Source organism: Pinus tabuliformis, chromosome 3_1, assembly GCF_031772625.1.
Source record: "Pinus tabuliformis cultivar Carrire ecotype Pingquan chromosome 3_1, CPIR1, whole genome shotgun sequence".
NCBI lineage: Eukaryota > Viridiplantae > Streptophyta > Pinopsida > Pinales > Pinaceae > Pinus > Pinus tabuliformis.
In genome coordinates this window covers 399,927,268-399,943,701 of record NC_142301.1, presented here as the reverse complement: position 1 = coordinate 399,943,701, position 16,434 = coordinate 399,927,268, and the positions used below count along the sequence as shown (strand labels likewise).

The 16,434-nt window shown below is 39.6% G+C and overlaps 1 protein-coding gene across 1 annotated transcript in view; it reads right to left on the bottom strand.

Annotated features, from left to right (window-relative positions):
* The window catches only part of LOC149187420 (UDP-Glycosyltransferase superfamily protein), a 122,142-nt gene that overhangs the window by 61,419 nt on the left and 44,289 nt on the right, over window positions 1–16,434 (bottom strand). The window contains exon 2 of the mRNA XM_089411355.1: window positions 5,171–6,102. Coding sequence (XP_089267481.1) covers window positions 5,171–6,102 — 932 coding nt within the window. The remainder of the gene's footprint in view (window positions 1–5,170; window positions 6,103–16,434) is intronic.

Below are 16,434 nucleotides of genomic sequence, written 5' to 3'. Positions count from 1 at the left end.
TTCACCTGGTTCCGACACTTCAAAGTCTTGATCGAAAACCAATCCGAGAAGAAAATCAAGATATTAAAGACTGATAATGGGACCAAGTACGAATCCAATGAATTCCAAGACTATTGCAGAGAAGATGGCATTAAGAGGGAGATTACAACGCCATACACTCCTAAGCAGAATGGTGTGGCTAAAAGGAAGAATCGCTCTATTGTAGAAGCAATTTATGCCATGCTTCATGATGAAGACCTTCCGAAGTTCCTATGGGCTAAAGTTGCAAATACCACAGTGTATGTTCAAAACTAATGCCCCCATCAAGCATTAGACTCCAAGACTCCCGAAGAAATGTTCACTCGTAAGAAACCCAATGTTTCTCATTTTAGAATTTTTTGAAGTCTCATATATTTTCATGTGCTGAAAGAGAAAAGAAGCAAATTGGATGCATTTAGGAAGAAACAAATCTTTGTGGGCTATAGTGAAAATTTTAAGGGATATAGAATTTATGTAGCTGGTCAAAAGGAAGTTGAGATAAGTCATGATGTCACCTTCAATCAAAACGAAACAATGTCTGATGTTGATGAACCTATGGATCCTATTGATTCTCCTCCTCATGAGCCCTCCTCCTCCAAAAGGAGACCCTCATGGCTTAGGGTGAATCTCGAAGATGCCGAGAGACACATTGCACCAAGGGGGCTTTCCGTAAAAGCAAGAAGCCGAACAGGTATCAAGGATATTTGACCGCCATGAGCACTATCATTCAAAATGAGATCTCATCATTCGAAGAAATCGTGAAGCATCAAGTATGGAAGGATGCTATGAATGAAGAATACGAGTCAATCATGAAGAATGATGCCTGGGATGTGGTCCCTAGACCCAAGGACAAATCGGCAGTCACCTCTAAGTGTCTCTACAAAATCAAGCATGGAGCTGATGGAAGTGCAGACCCTCTCATTCACAAATGTAAGAGGGAGTTCGCTTCTGAATTTGAGATGAAGTACCTAGGACCGATGCAATATTTCCTAGGATCGGAAGTCTGGCAAAAGCCAAGTGAAATTTTCCTCTCTCAAGGAAAATATGTTGTGAAGATATTGGAAAGATTTGGGATGGTGGACTGCAAGCCTGTGACTACTCCGATGGAACTTAACTTTAAGAAGTTATGTGGTAGTGTTGTTGGACCTGAATTGGGAAATGCTTTTGAGTATCATCAACTCATAGGAGCATTGATGTTCTTGGTGAACTCCCGTCCGGACATATGTTTTGCAGTTAACACATTGAGCCAATATATGGTTGAGCCTCATCATATACATTGGATTGGTGCCAAGAATCTTTTGAGATATCTTCAAGGCACAATCACTCATGGACTGAGATTCATTGTCGGAGATGTGAGGTTGCATGGTTATTCTGATGTTGATTGGGCTGACAGTGTGGTGGATTGCAAGAGCACTTCTGGATGTTGTTTTTCTTTGGTTTTTGCTTCAATATCTTGGATGAGCAGGAAGTAGAAATCGATTGCCTTGAGTATCGTTGAGGCCGAATACATCGCTGCTAGTATGGCCTCCTGTGAAGTTGTCTAGTTGATGAAGCTCTTCAATGAGTTCTTTGGACATGTGTTAAATATCACCGTGATCCTCTACAACAACCAGAGTGGGATCCGATTATCAGAGAATCCTGTGTTTCATGATCGCTCCAAGCATATAAATATCAAGTAAGACTTTATACGGGATATGGTACAACGAGGAGCAATAAGGGTCCATCACATTGGGATTGATGAGCAGGTCGTCGATATTCTGACGAAACCCCTGGGGAAGGTCAAGTTCTCGGGGCCTTCCGAGAACAACTTGGAGTCGTGGAGGGACCCTCTTATGAGGGTCTTGTATGAGATAGACATTGAGCTCTGGGAGCTCCGGGGAGCTTGGGGTACTTCTTGGATCGATGAGCAACCATAGGGTGAGTGGTTCAACCTTCCCCTAGTGGTTTTTGTGTACAGGGTGAGTGGTTCAGCCTTCCCCTAGTGGTTTTTGTGTACAAGGTGAGTGGTTCAACCTTCCCCTACGATACCCCTTGGCGACATGTAGGCAGGATGAGTGGTTCATCCTTCTCCTACTAAGACATCCTACCCATGCAGTGTGGGACTCATGGGAAGTACCTCTCATCTGGCCAATGAGGATAGGGACCATAGTACTACCAATGGATGCATCGTGTACTACTGTACTCCCTATGCTAGGTTGACCGATATTGATCGCGGATCAATTGGAACTGACTTCGGTTCAGTAAGAGTGGTATGAAACATTCTCTTTTGATTGGAACTGACTTTAGGTCAGTAAGAGTGGTATGATACGCTCTCTTTTGATTGGGACTGACTTCGGGTCAGTAGACAATGGTATGATACATTCTCGATCACTTCTTCTTCCTAGTTCAGCAGAGCGGTGCATTGATGGCAGAGATAGTACAGATTGGCAGATGGATTAACAGATGGAGTTCTCCCTAGTTGAGAGGGAGTGTTAAAATTGGCAACTAGGGCCAAACTCCCCATGGGTCATCTTATTTATGACAGCTGATATTTTTCTTGGATTCCTCTCTCCAAGAGGTGTAGGATTGATCTAAAGATCATTTGATTCTAACATGTACAAATGAAGTAATGAATTTATTTTGATTATGGTCAAATTGTCAAGGTCGGCCAGCAATCTTACGTAGGCTCAGAAGCTCAACAATCACGTCTATTCATCCTCAACGTTGCATATAAATAGAAGGTGACTTAGCCTCATTTGGACACACTCATCTTCACACTTCTCTCTCTCTCCACACGTCTGAATTTTCAGGAGAGCGAAATTTCGTCCCAAAATTTCAGGGGACCAAATTTCTGGACAGTTTGACAAAGCATTGACCAGCATGCATTGACCTCCTTTGACTGTGTTTTTGTGAGGGCTATCTCTATTTGGGCAGGCCACATTTCTAGGCACAGAAATCGAGGCTAAACGTTGACTGTTGACCAGCGTTGACTACACCTAGGGCTAACCACAGGTGGGCTGTTTGACCAGACTTTGACTGGGCAGAATTTGACTGTTTTGAAGGCTGTTTTATCTTTCTGTTTGGAGGCCGAAGTTGACTGAAGTTGACTGATTTGCTAGGGGTCAAATCTGCCTCGTTGACCGGCATTGACTTTTCTGGTTAGGGCTCTTTTGCTGCGGTTATAAATTATCAGATTTGTAAATTGTACTATCTCTCTCTGCTGAACTATTGAAGACTAAACGAAGAATTGATCAAGGGTTTCCCCACATTGGGGTTTGTTCCTAGCTGGTGCCACATCCTGTGTCCTCTTGTCTTGGCTCGTCTTCTACTGTTTATGTTTATGTTCTATCTGCATTTTACTATCATGTTGATGTGATTGCTAATCTGAATATTGATACTGGGCTAATAAAGAAATTGAAGTAAAATTTCTCTAAAGCATAGAACATACCATTGTTGCCTAAAATTAACAACATAAACATCAAAGGTTCGAATCTGTTGCTGCCATAGTGTTATAGCGACAAAGTTCAGTGTAAAGCATTGCATTCAATCATGCCGCTGGTCAGTGTTCACGTAAGTGACAACACCATGCTTGCCGTTATCAGAGCGACCATTTTCTTCCATTTTATCTGGCAAAGAGAATGAGGTACAACTGAAGTGAAACTAAGGGGTAACAGGTTCTCATCAAAAAATCAAGCGTTGCCAATATGGTCCTTGCTCCATTGTCAAAGTAGCCAGTGATAATGCTTTCCAACCTGATCTACCAGCTTATTTGGGAATCCATCCAATCTTCATTGCTGATCTATCAAAGCTCTATAGTGCACCATCGTTTAAATCAAAAGCTAACTTTTCAGTGCTTAGAGAATTGGATCCAGAAAACTTAGCACTAGACCAGACTGACAAAATCATCAATCAGCAGGTCAAGTTTACTCAGCAAGAATACATTCCTCTGTTATAAGTTGTTTGAGCCAAGCATTATCTATATCAAGCTAAGCAGTAAACCAATTGGCAGCAGTTTCATCTTCCCTTTATCAGCAGTTATTGTAGAATGAAATATTTCATCTCTTTGATCAATGAATCATTTTATCTTCATGAAATCATAACCAGCACTTCATTCTAAATAGACTGGTGTAGAGGTTTATTAGTGTTAAACAATGGAGCACTAGTGCTGCTATCATGTTTAGGACAACTAATCCCTGACAAGTAGTTCTTGTTTCGCTAAAGATGCAGTCTCTTATTTCTTGCAGTTTATAATTCTGTTACAGTTTACTGAATTCCTTTGACCTTCTCGTGTTATTAATTTTTTGCACAGATTTATTGAATTCCATACTCTAATCTGTCCCCTGAGCACACCTGGGAGTTCAGTTCATTGCCAACTAGATCATGTCTTCCCCAAACAAATGCTTATCAAACACTCAATGGTTGTCAGTGAAGTTTCCATTATAGATAAGAAAATGACTTAAGAGATGAACTTACGAAAACTTAGAGAGGATTCTCTAAACCAACTAAAAAGGGATGAGAGAGCTCTACCAAAAGTCTAGCTTATACAATGTCAAACTAGTCAAAGGTAATATGGAGGTACCAATCTATCAATCAGGAAGATGGCCTATAAACCTACCATGGTGAGATTCTACTTGTATTAAAAGGATGGTAAAATCAACCAAGCATTCTTGTGTATTGGTACCGTGAGGGAAAACGTAATACAAGGTTTGGTTAGGAGAGAGAACTAGGTAAAGAAGTGAGTGCCATCAGTAGACCAACAACATGAATTTGGCTGCCAAACATGAATATAAACCTTCAGTGAGCCCAATACACCCCCAAGTTACAACCCAACTCTAAATCATTTCAAGGTAACATAAATTTATGCTCTAGCAATACTCACATGCTTCTTAAGCAGTTGTATTGTGCAAGGCATGACATTTAAATGATGAAAGTCTTCTAATAAATTTATTTAATTTCACAATAGATACTTTCAAAACTGAACCATAAACAATAAATATCACGATTAACAAAAATAACACAACAGAATCTAAATACTCTATTCAAAGTATTTAATAATGAACAAAAGCTAACGAGATGTATGGAACGATTTCTATTCAAGCACATCTAAAGTATCATCCTTTCATAAGGAAGTTGGTACTTGCCCAAACAGTTTCAGTTGCCAAACTCTTATTACCTGTGCATTTATCACATACACATCAGCTGCAGCATAGAGTGGGGCTACATGAATTGTTGCCGGGGTCCACAACATTACTCTTGCTAGCTTGGGATGATAAGCTACTAGTCGTAACATATTCTTGATATAGGGAACTTTGTTGCTCTTAGATCCAACAGAACCAATTACAACTTTAAGATTTTGAGTTTCATTTTCTTGTATATCAGCAGCGAGTTGCCTGATCCTGTGTTCCCTGGGAAGGATTCTTGTATGAGAGGAGTATGTGTGGTTAGGTGATGTACTTATGAAGCTTGCATTTCGTAAATTGGCCTCATTCCAAGATGTCTGTATTGCATTGCTATTGTTTGCATCATCATTTCCTCTGTTATTGACAGTAGAAGAGTCCAACAGGATTCTGGATATTCCATTCATCTCCACAACAGATTCATTGCTACTAAAAGTGCTACCAGAAGTTTCAATTGAACCTGCAAGAGTTGGGTCCATATTTGGAAAGAAAGTTTCATCAACTATCATCAAGGCTGCTTGAAGCAGGAACAACTGGCCTTTTCCTGGATTGATACTACTAAGAGTCATCACAAGCATATCATTAGAGTCCAAGCCCATGCTACTTCTAACTTCATCTCGCAGAGATTTTCTTTTCTCTAGCATTCTTTCAACACTGAATAATGGACTGTTCAGTGCAGTTTGTAGTCCTGCTACAAAAGCAAGTTCATCATTGACAGAAAGAGGGACCACCTCTACTGTGGAGGGCAATTTAATGCCTTCTTCTGCAGACCATGTCGACCATTGCTGAGACTGTAACTCTGAGAGGAACAGCAATGCTTTCACTTTGTGCAGCATATATTTGGAGCGGTCAAAATATTCACGCCTGTTCTCCATAATCCACCAAACCAATCGTTCTCCACCTCTTCTATTATAAATCAAATAATGCTCTGCATCAAGTAAATGAACTGTATAGTGTTAATCTTAACAATGCCCATTACAATCAAAGAATCAAACGAATTGTTAAATATTATATCCTTCTACAACAGATTCCATTCTCAGGTCAATTAATATGTGGACCATGGCACAGTGTTTCATTATGGCGTAAAATGTAAGCAAATGCAGACAGTTTTTCTATGCAAAAGTTGATTCAAGATAATTCCTATTAATCATGTCATGGACTATTTGAATAAGCTTCTCATGTAAAACAGATAATGTCACCCTCCAATAAGAGAATTTCCTCAGAAAATGCAGATAGTTAAGGAATTCGTCGGACTGGATCAAGTCAGAGGCTTAAATGCTTTTTGTGGGTCTGCTCAGGTGGAAAGGTGCAATCCTTGGTGCTGATTGGAAATTTAGACAACATGGTTGAGAAATTTGGAACATTATCAGACTAACAGGTGTTATGGAAAAGAAGATCCGAAGCTACATGTGGTGGAGACTGAGCCAGTCCTAATCTAGATTCTAGATGAATGGTCAATGTTTGAAGTACAAATAAAGGACAGGCTACAGCTAGATTACACTTTTATTGTTGAGATGCTAACACTTTAAATCTTTTTGCTACGGTGGGTATGCCGGGTATTCTCACATTTGTAGGGTGAGGGGCCTATGTCAAGCCTTAGCAGTGAGGGGTCATGTGTTTACAACTATAATCTAAGAAAATGCACAATATATTCAGTTACCGGTCTTAAACAAAAAGAAACAGTTCCTGTTAACAGCAAAGCTTTGAACCAGTCAACAAGAAAAATAATTTGCAAATCTTTAAGCAATTGAGCTCTTGATTCTTGATAAAATACACGGAAATAAGTAATTCAATGTTTGATTGATTCTCAATGATATGATTACATTCCAAAGTGCATAGAAACATCAAAGAAACAAAGATTGCATGCCCATCCGCACATATGTTATTTTGGACTCTCATATGTATCTGACATATTCCAAAAAGTTCTTACTAATATCTCTAAAAAAATGATGATTTTGGTGTATATGGATAACTTTGCAATCTATGTTGATACTATTTTGGAAGGAGTTAAGAGGCTCCAAATATATTTTTAGAAAATCAAGAAACTTAACTTTCTTTGAGCAGTGAGAAGAGGAAGGTAATACTCAATGAAAGATTTGTCCTTGATCACATTTTTAAAGAAAAGAGAACTGCTGTGGGTGGTATACGAAATGAAGCTTAGGCAATGATTATTGCAAAACCCCTACCGTAACACAAGTAATCCTAATAACTACAACATCAAAACACTGAAAGACATTGGTCTTAAGATGTATGAAATTAGAGTTGCATAGCAGATAAAAAGAAGCCAATAATGTGATTGAACACAAAAGAGCCTTGAAGTTGAAGCAGTGACTGTAAAAGTTGATTGTCCATATTCTCGAAAAATTGCACCGCTCAAACATCAAATTGATAGCACAAAGTTGACCCCTCCAAAAAAGAAATGTTATATTTTTTACAAATAACAGATTATCTTGCAAGGAAAAAAAGAATGAGACATATAAGCAACATTTTAGAAGGAAGAACATGTCTTTATTAACTCTCATAGATGATTACATGATGCAAAATCCAAAATTAGCCTTATAGATGAGGCTATACATCCAAGATGCCAAAATCAGCCGTTAAAAATGAGGTTATACATCCAAAATCAGCCTTTATACATGAGGCTATATGTGTTAAAAATGAAATAAAACACGAGCTACAGGGCAAGTACAATTACATATAATAATAATCTTCATCCTCATCATCATCAACAAAAACAAAACAAGATGTTTGTGTTGAAATTTGATGACTAAAAAAAGTTTCCTGCAATCCCAACCCGGTTTTAGTTTCACCTTATCACTCCCATTCAGTTAAATGCCCTTTCCCATAAACATACATTCAACGTATAGAATTAATTGAGACTCAGTTAAAACTCAGAAATTTTAAGTGCAATTTGAGAATACCAGTTGGGAACATTACAACAAACTGTTGAAAAAAATTATGGTCTATGCTAAAACAATTACTTAAAATGGAACTTCTCCCAGCTGCAATATCAGTTAAGCAATTGTAGATAGAACATACACCATATAAACCATATGCAAAATAGAAGACAATTAAGAACACAATGAAATGCAAAGAATTTAAGTCCAATGATCAGGGCAAAACCCACAAGGGGAAAACCCACCCAAATCATTTTATTAAAAATCAATTGTTCAGCAGAGAAACAGAATACAATGAGAGATCAAGAGAATGAAGAAGTTCACCCAAATCTGAACTAGTTGTAGCAAGAAGATCTTTAAAAGCAGCAACTAATGCAAACATTGAATCACTTTGGCTCACCAAGTTCTGCTTACTCTCCAAGTCTCTCTCTCTCTCTCTCTCTCTCTCTCTAGTCTCTCCAACTCTCTTTTTCACAAGTTCGAATTCCCCTTTCACAATGCGCAAGTAGTGAGAAGATGAGATGATATGAGATCCATATATAGGAGGAGCAACAAATCCTAGTCATAAAGGAGTAATATGCATGCCTTGAGGAAGAGTAACATATGCCATTTAGGGTAGTGTAACTCATGCAATTAAGGAGAGAAAAGCATGCCTCAGTAACTTATGCCATAAAGGAGATCAGCGCATGCCTTAGTGACTTGTGCCATAAAGTGTTGAAATATAAGGTAGCTATGGTCTGCATTTTTCATCAAAAACATGGAGAAGAAATCATCTACAAGTCGGCTCAATCACCTCTACAAATCAGCTCAATCACATCTACAAGTCGGCTCCATGCGATGTCATCATGTCGGCCCTACTAGGGCTAATTAGCCCTCATTTGATGCTTATTAATAAGTGATCGTTGGCATTATTTCGTCCAACATCAAGCTCAACAGTTCGCTCTGCAATTACAAGGGAATTCGGACTTCTATTATAGGCTTACCCACATGTACGCAGAAGATTTTCAAAGGATCTTTTGACTGTGTTAAAATTGGCAACTTGGGCCAAATTCCACTTTGGTCAGCTCATTTGATGGAGATGATTATTGCATTGAATTCCTCTATTTGAGAGGGCCAAAATCAACCTAAAGATCATTAAATTTGGTTAAAGAAAAAATGTGTTTTTGAATTTATGCCCCCACATGTGCAAATTGTCAAGGTCAGCCACATCATCATGTAGGCTCATGAAGCCCAAGAGTCATGTCACTTCACCCTCAATGCCTTGTATAAATATGAGAGACCTCAAGCCCCATTTGACATCATCTCATCTCATACATTCTTCTCTCTCTTCATCTTATTGGTTCGTAAGCTTATTGGGCATCTCCTTTCCTCACATGTGGCAGCAGAAGGACGAATTGCAGGACGAATCATAGGGCCGAAATTTCGGAGTCTATTTGTTAAACACACATGGGCAACCAGAAAATATGAAAGATAAAACATGCAGTACAATTTTTATTGACAAATGATATACATTTATAGTACATTATGTGACTGTTGGGTTTCACATCCCAAGGTCTCTTGGACTTCTTTTGTCCATTCAGCTTCCACACTAACCCATTGAGGATTAGGTGTCCAACATTCGCCCCCTCAATCCGAAGGGTTATGTATGAGTCCAAGAAGAGAGCTGTAATACAAAATGTGCAAATATGCATGGCAACACTAGGTTGAATGTGCTCTATGAAATGTTGGTATAAAGGGCAGTGGTAAAAGGATGACCACCAACACTGGAACGCTTAGTGCAGTTCCCGGAACTCTTCCAAAACTGGCAAGAAGCTGAAGTCTTCTGCTAGAGGAAGTGATCCTATTGTTTTAAAGAGGGAAACCTTCAACCATGAAAGGGAGGTCTCACCCCGCATAAAAGGGAGAACTTCAACCTGAAAAGGGAAGTCTCAACCTGTGATGGTTTAAGGATGACCAACAACTCTGGAATGCTTAATGCAATTCCTGGAACTCTTCCAAAACTGGCAAGAAGCTGGTGTCTTCTGCTAGAGGAAGTGTTCTCAATTGTGTTCCTGGAATGCTTCCGAAACTGGCAAGAAGCTAAAGTCTTCTGCTAGAGGAAGTGTCCCAGATTGCCAACTGAAGGCATGTTCACGGGCATCTTTGTTGCTGGCTACAACTCTGAAACTGGTGTGGCAGGTTGTGGCTCAGGCTTGCTTGATGTGGTTTTGAAGCTTGTAGATGACCATCATTTCCCCCCCTGTCAGATACAAGGTGAGATGATGGAGAAAACTCAACTGCAAGACTGTTCAATATTTTGGAACAAGTTCTGACATGTGTTTGGAATATCTTCTTGGCTGTTGATTCCCATTGCCAAGAAGCGATCCATCCAAGATGAATCTTTGTTCTTGCAGGACGGTTGTTTTTGAAGCATCTGTTTGAAGAATGACTGGTTTTATGACAGTGCTTACATGGATGAAGAACAAAACAGTGATCTTTCAGATGGCCAACTCGGTCACAGTGTTGGCATTTCACGATTTGTTGTTTTTGTTGTTGTTGTTGTTGTTGTGGAAGAGGGGCAGAATCTGGAACAGCTGGAGGTGAACTGTCATGAGGAGCAGCTGAACTATCATGAATGAATCCATCACTCTGAAATTGAATGGGCTTGGCGTAGTCTGGAATATGAAAGGACAAGTCCTTGTCATATCCAAGACCAGTTTTGTGCTTGTTGTGGACAAGTTGTTCCCAAGGTCTGATGATGGGCTTGGGAAGTGCAGACTGAGTTTCTGCATCTGCATGTACAACTGTTGCTTTATTGGGTACTAAATCTGAACCAGCTGTAACATTATTGACTTGCTGTTTATGGGAGTCTGTTTCAATCTTCTGAACAGAAATAGGTTCAGAATGATGACTCAACTGCTGTAATTCTTCCTGCTGTAGCTTTGTCTCAAGCTGCAAAAACTCAATATTTTCCTGTACATTATGCAGGCATGTCTGAATGTCATAGAGAGTGTCTTTCCTGATTTGCACTGTGTTGTCAGCAGTTGATACGATTAGAGTTCTCAATAACTCCAATAATCGATGAATTTTTGTCATTATTTAAACAACTCAAGTCAACAAATGATCACAAATGTACTTGTAAAGGCAAATTGCTAATAATGCAATATTCTTCAAAATTAAATGTGCCCGATGATAAGAGGGAAATCTACTCAATTGATAATCCTTTGCAAGAAATAAATATTTCCTTGAAAATTGATTCTCCTTTATGTCCGGCTGTCAAATAAATTCCTCTATTGTATGCCAACAAACAATAAGTACATTGGAAGAGTTCAAGCTGACAATACAGTTCAGATAATGTTCATTTGTCCATTGTCTCAAATAATCACCTTATTCTACCAGCTTCAAGCTATCCCATCCTCTTTCACTAATGTTGGAAACTTGACTCCTCCGACTGCTAATAACAAATCGATGGGATAGAGAAACACGTGCTGGAAGGTAAATATCAGATATCAAGCAATGTCAAAGTGATGTCACTTGTTAGGGTTTCTGTGTTGTCTCTATAGGTTAGAGCTCAAAATGACAATCAACGCACCATTAAAACATATCAAAAAAGGAAACAACACACGGCCATAAAAACTATATCAGCCCAATATACAGACTTATGTAAAACACCTCATCCATAATGCCATCCAAATATAATGCACAGTCCAGTGGTCAAAACTACTTCCTTGATGCAATTCGAATTGCTATTTTCCAACACTTTTTCTGAAGTGTGTAATTTGACACACAAGACAACGCCTCACTGGAGTGTTAAATCATGAACGTCCAGGCTGAAGAAAGGTCGTGTTTCTCTGCTGCTTGATTTCGGTACCTCCGGTCGCAGGATGGCCTTGCAAGGACACGGGAACTCAGGTTCTTATCCCAGATCTTACATCGATTACAGCAAAATCACTATTTATTTAATCGATCCATGGATGTCGACCTGCGCCAGCATGAACAACAACGACAACTTCGTCCTTGACTTTGCTGCGTCTTCCAAGTTCAATAGACTAATAAAATCCAGCGATCAGAGCGCCATGAAAAACCTTGATAGATGCTCGATTTGTTTCATATCCCAGCAACGAAAACCAGTTCGAATTCCAGCGTGAGATGGATCGGTTCATAGGCTAGATTCGACTATACAAAGTCATTGGGACAAGCTACAAATCGTGCCTGGGAGTGCTGCTTCCAGTTCTTTGGCCAAGGGTGGTGTTCTTACTGAAGAGCTCAGACAGAAAATTGTCAGACAGGTGGAGTATTACTTTAGTGATGCAAATCTGAGTACTAACGACTATTTGATGAAATTTGTGAGTAAGGACGCAGAAGGATTTGTTCCTATTCCGGTTATCGCATCATTCAAGAAAGTGAAGAGTCTTGTTAGTAACTATGCATTGGTCACAGCGGCGCTGAGAACGTCTTCACAACTAGTTGTAAGTGAAGATGGGAAGAAAGTGAGAAGAGTGACACCAATGTCAGAAGCAAAAATTGAAGAATTGAATGCTATGGGTACGCGCCCATGAGAGAACGTTGTATACATTGTCTTTCAGTCCCATCTCATCACCACTATAATTTCCCCGCAACCTATGAAATTATGAAATCTGCAGAAAACTCTGTGGATCCATGATATTAAAAACAAACCCGTGACAAACTGAAACAATCTTCAAATGGGGTAGCAACGAGAGTATCCGTTACACAGCTAAGCGAAGTTTGTGATGAAGATACCATTCAATACCATTGACAATCATGCCGACAGCGGCAAACAACCAAAGCATAAAATCAAAACCTGAAAAAGTCCAGAATACCAGATATACGTTTAAGAGGCACTAGCAACATTATAAGACCCGATGCTCTTTTTCCGGTTTCAAAGAAAAAGATGCATTGCACAACATCCGCTAGTGAGTCCACAGAGACCAGAAAGGCAACCGTTCAAAGCCCTCGACTCCATGATCAGAGAATACAGCTGCAAATGCTATTACCCAAAACGTATGCTGAGACAATAACTGTAAATATTTGGAGCTCGAACCTTCACCAATGGCGATTGCACAAGACTGTAGAGATATGGGCTTGCAAATGTACATCAAGCGTCTGCCATTCTAATTCTTTAAAGAGATCTGAACTTCCAAATCATATTGTTTACACTCCGGAGCTATTCATAGTTGTGTGCAACTGCCGAATCGAAATTTTTCAATCCATCCATCCATCAATGGCGGATAATCAACAAAGTACGAGTTTAATCAGTGGCAACGGTGTAGCAGCGAAGGCGCTGGCGAGAGCGGGCATCGATCACATGTTCGGAGTGGTAGGCATTCCAGTGACATCCTTCGCCAATTGCTCAGTCAAGGAAGGTGTCCGCTTCATTGCTTTCCACAACGAACAATCTGCGGGCTACGCTGCGAGCGCCTTCGGGTATCTGACACGGACTCTCGCAGCTCAGGTAAGGCACGCGAGTACTAAGATAAAAGAATGATCCCGGCGGCCTGAGACAAACAAAAGGATGACTTGCTCGGTGAAGTAGGCTTTTGGTTAACGGTCGCTACAGAAAACAAATGGAGGCGCAGGTGAGATGTGGGAATCCGCAGAGTATAATCAATGAAGGTGTAGCATAATCAGGTGAAGCAGTTCATGCAATGGAGGCGCAGGTGCAATAACGCCCTTTTGAAACGTTTATGACAGTCAGAGAATTGAACAGTCAAACAGAGGGGCAGGCTAGCAGCGTTGAGGTTACGTGGAGCAAGCCAACGTTCAGAAATAAAACACATATGACAGACAGGGCCAGCCAATAAAAAATGACAGACAAGACAGCACTAAAATTACCATGAAACGCTTATGGACAGAGAGCGCAGGTAAAAATATGGCAGACAGACATGTCAGAACCGCTTGGACAGTGCTGGTAGTGTCAGGAGCAGCTAAAATTTAGCTGAAGAAATATTCATGAGAAAATATTCATGAAGTTTATGGCAGAAATAAACTGCACAGAAAGGCCATAAGACAAATGGCTCACATTAATTATGCAGGGCAGGAATACGCCTGCTCTGATACCATGTTAAACACACATGGGCAACCAGAAAATATGAAAGATAAAACATGTAGTACAATTTTTATTGACAAATGATATACATTTATAGTACATTATGTGACTGTTGGGTTTCACATCCAAGGTCTCTTGGACTTCTTTTGTCCATTCAGCTTCCACACTAACCCATTGAGGATTAGGTGTCCAACACTATTGAAGGTTTGACCAAAGTTGACCAAGGGTGTTTTGACCACATTTGACTGTGATTTTTAGGTCAGAATTTCGTTTTTGGCAAGCCGCATTTATTGGCACAAGAATCAAGGCATTATGTTGACTTTGACCGCAGACCAATCACAAGGTTGATTGCAGGCCTCACCACAGAGTTGACCGCAAATTTTGACCAAGTTTGATCATTGTTTTCAAGATTGTTTTGGGTTGACTTTGACCACCTTATCAGGCGGAGTTTGACTGGGTATGACCAAGCTACTTTGAGGACATTTTGTTGTTGCTTTTACTAGCGTTGACTTTCTGGTTAGGGTTGTTGACTGCTGCAAAAAGTTTCAAATTTGACAAGGCTGCCTTAATATCATTTAGCAAGTCAATTTTGACTTTATTGTACTCTCTCTCTCTGTTAAACATTTGATATAATAATAAGAAGAATTGAGTAAAGGGTTTTCCCCATCTTGAGGTTTTTCCCTGGCATCTACCAAATCAGGTGTTCTCTTGTTTTGGCTTGTCTTTTGCATTTTATTATTCATGTTCTATATATAGTTATTGTCAATGTGATTTATGGTTAATGTGATTTCTATTGGAAAACTAAATTGGAAATTGTCATTGGGCTGCTAAAAGGACATTGAAGCAATTGTGCTAAGCATAGAACATACCATTGTTAACTAAAATTAACATGGTATCAAAGGCTAAGTGAAGACAAATCCCAAGCAAGAGAGAGAAAAGAAATCACCAAGAGAGATTTATTGGACAAGTATCAATGGCTTCTACATCTTACTTCAAGACTGAGGACAAGCTCAATGAGAAATCTGACTATCAAGCATGGAAGATAACTTTGGACCTGACTTTGGAGGAGCAAGAAGTATTAGACTATGTGTAGGATAAAGTGGTGGAGCCTCCTTCAAATGCACCGGCTACTGCTAAAAGAAAGTATAGAAAAGGTGAGGTCAAAGCAAAGAAAATTTTGATTGACTCCATTCAAAAGCATTTAGTTGCCTATATTTCTGATTTGGGAACTTCTAAAGAAATATATGATAAGCCAATTGGGATGTTCAAAGTGAACAATGCAAATCAAATCCTCTTTCTCAAAAACAAGTTGAAGGATAGCAAGATGGATAAAGGGGAGTCTATTCAATCACATTTCATGAGAATAACTCAAATTAAGAATGACTTGCTATCTATTGGAGAAGTTATTTCTGACAAGGAGTTCTCTCTCATTGCTCTTGGAGGTCTTCCAAGACCATGGGATGTATTTGTCACCACCGTTCTCAACAATGATAGGATACCTGGTTTCCATGAGCTATTGGCTAGATGCACTCAAGGAGAGGAGACTAGGATGATGGAGAGATAAGCCCTCAAATGGAAATGAACTTACTGCTTTCTCTACTCATGCAAAGAGGAAGAATGATGTTGGTTCAAGGAGACAAGGTCAAGGATCCAAGAAAGGATTCAAAGAAGGAAGAAAAGGAAGGTGCTACAATTACAACTGGTTCAACCACTAAGCTAGAAAGTGTCCTCACAAGAAGAAATACCCAAGGGATGACAACAATAACAACAACAATAATTTCAAAGGCAATGGCAATCAAAGGAACAATAGGTTCAACAACAAAGTAAATTGGAGTGCTCCCGCTGCTCAAAATTGGAAATGGTTGACCTCCCAAAAGGACAAGAAATGCCAGGTATGATGAAAGTAATGTTGTAGAAAAACAAGATGAATTCTATCTTATTTCCGCTCTATCTACTGCCTCTCCTCCAGATACTTTGGATCATTGGTTGATCGATAGTGGAGCCTCAAGGCTAATTTGATTGAAAAGAAGACTAATTTGAAGATCATACTTGGAGATAATGCCACCTAACCCGTGAAAGGGATAGGTACTGTCACTCTTCACTTGAATCAAGGTCAAACAATTCATCTACAAGAAGTATTGTATGTGCCCAATTTGGAGAAGAACTTGGTGTCTATTTCTACGATGGAAGACAAAGGCTTCAAGGTAGCATTCGTTGATGGAAAGGTACATATTTGGCAAAGAAACCCTAAAGATACATTTACTTTTGGATTTCGGGTTGATTCTCTATCAAGTTGGAGGAAGTCCTTTGGGACCTT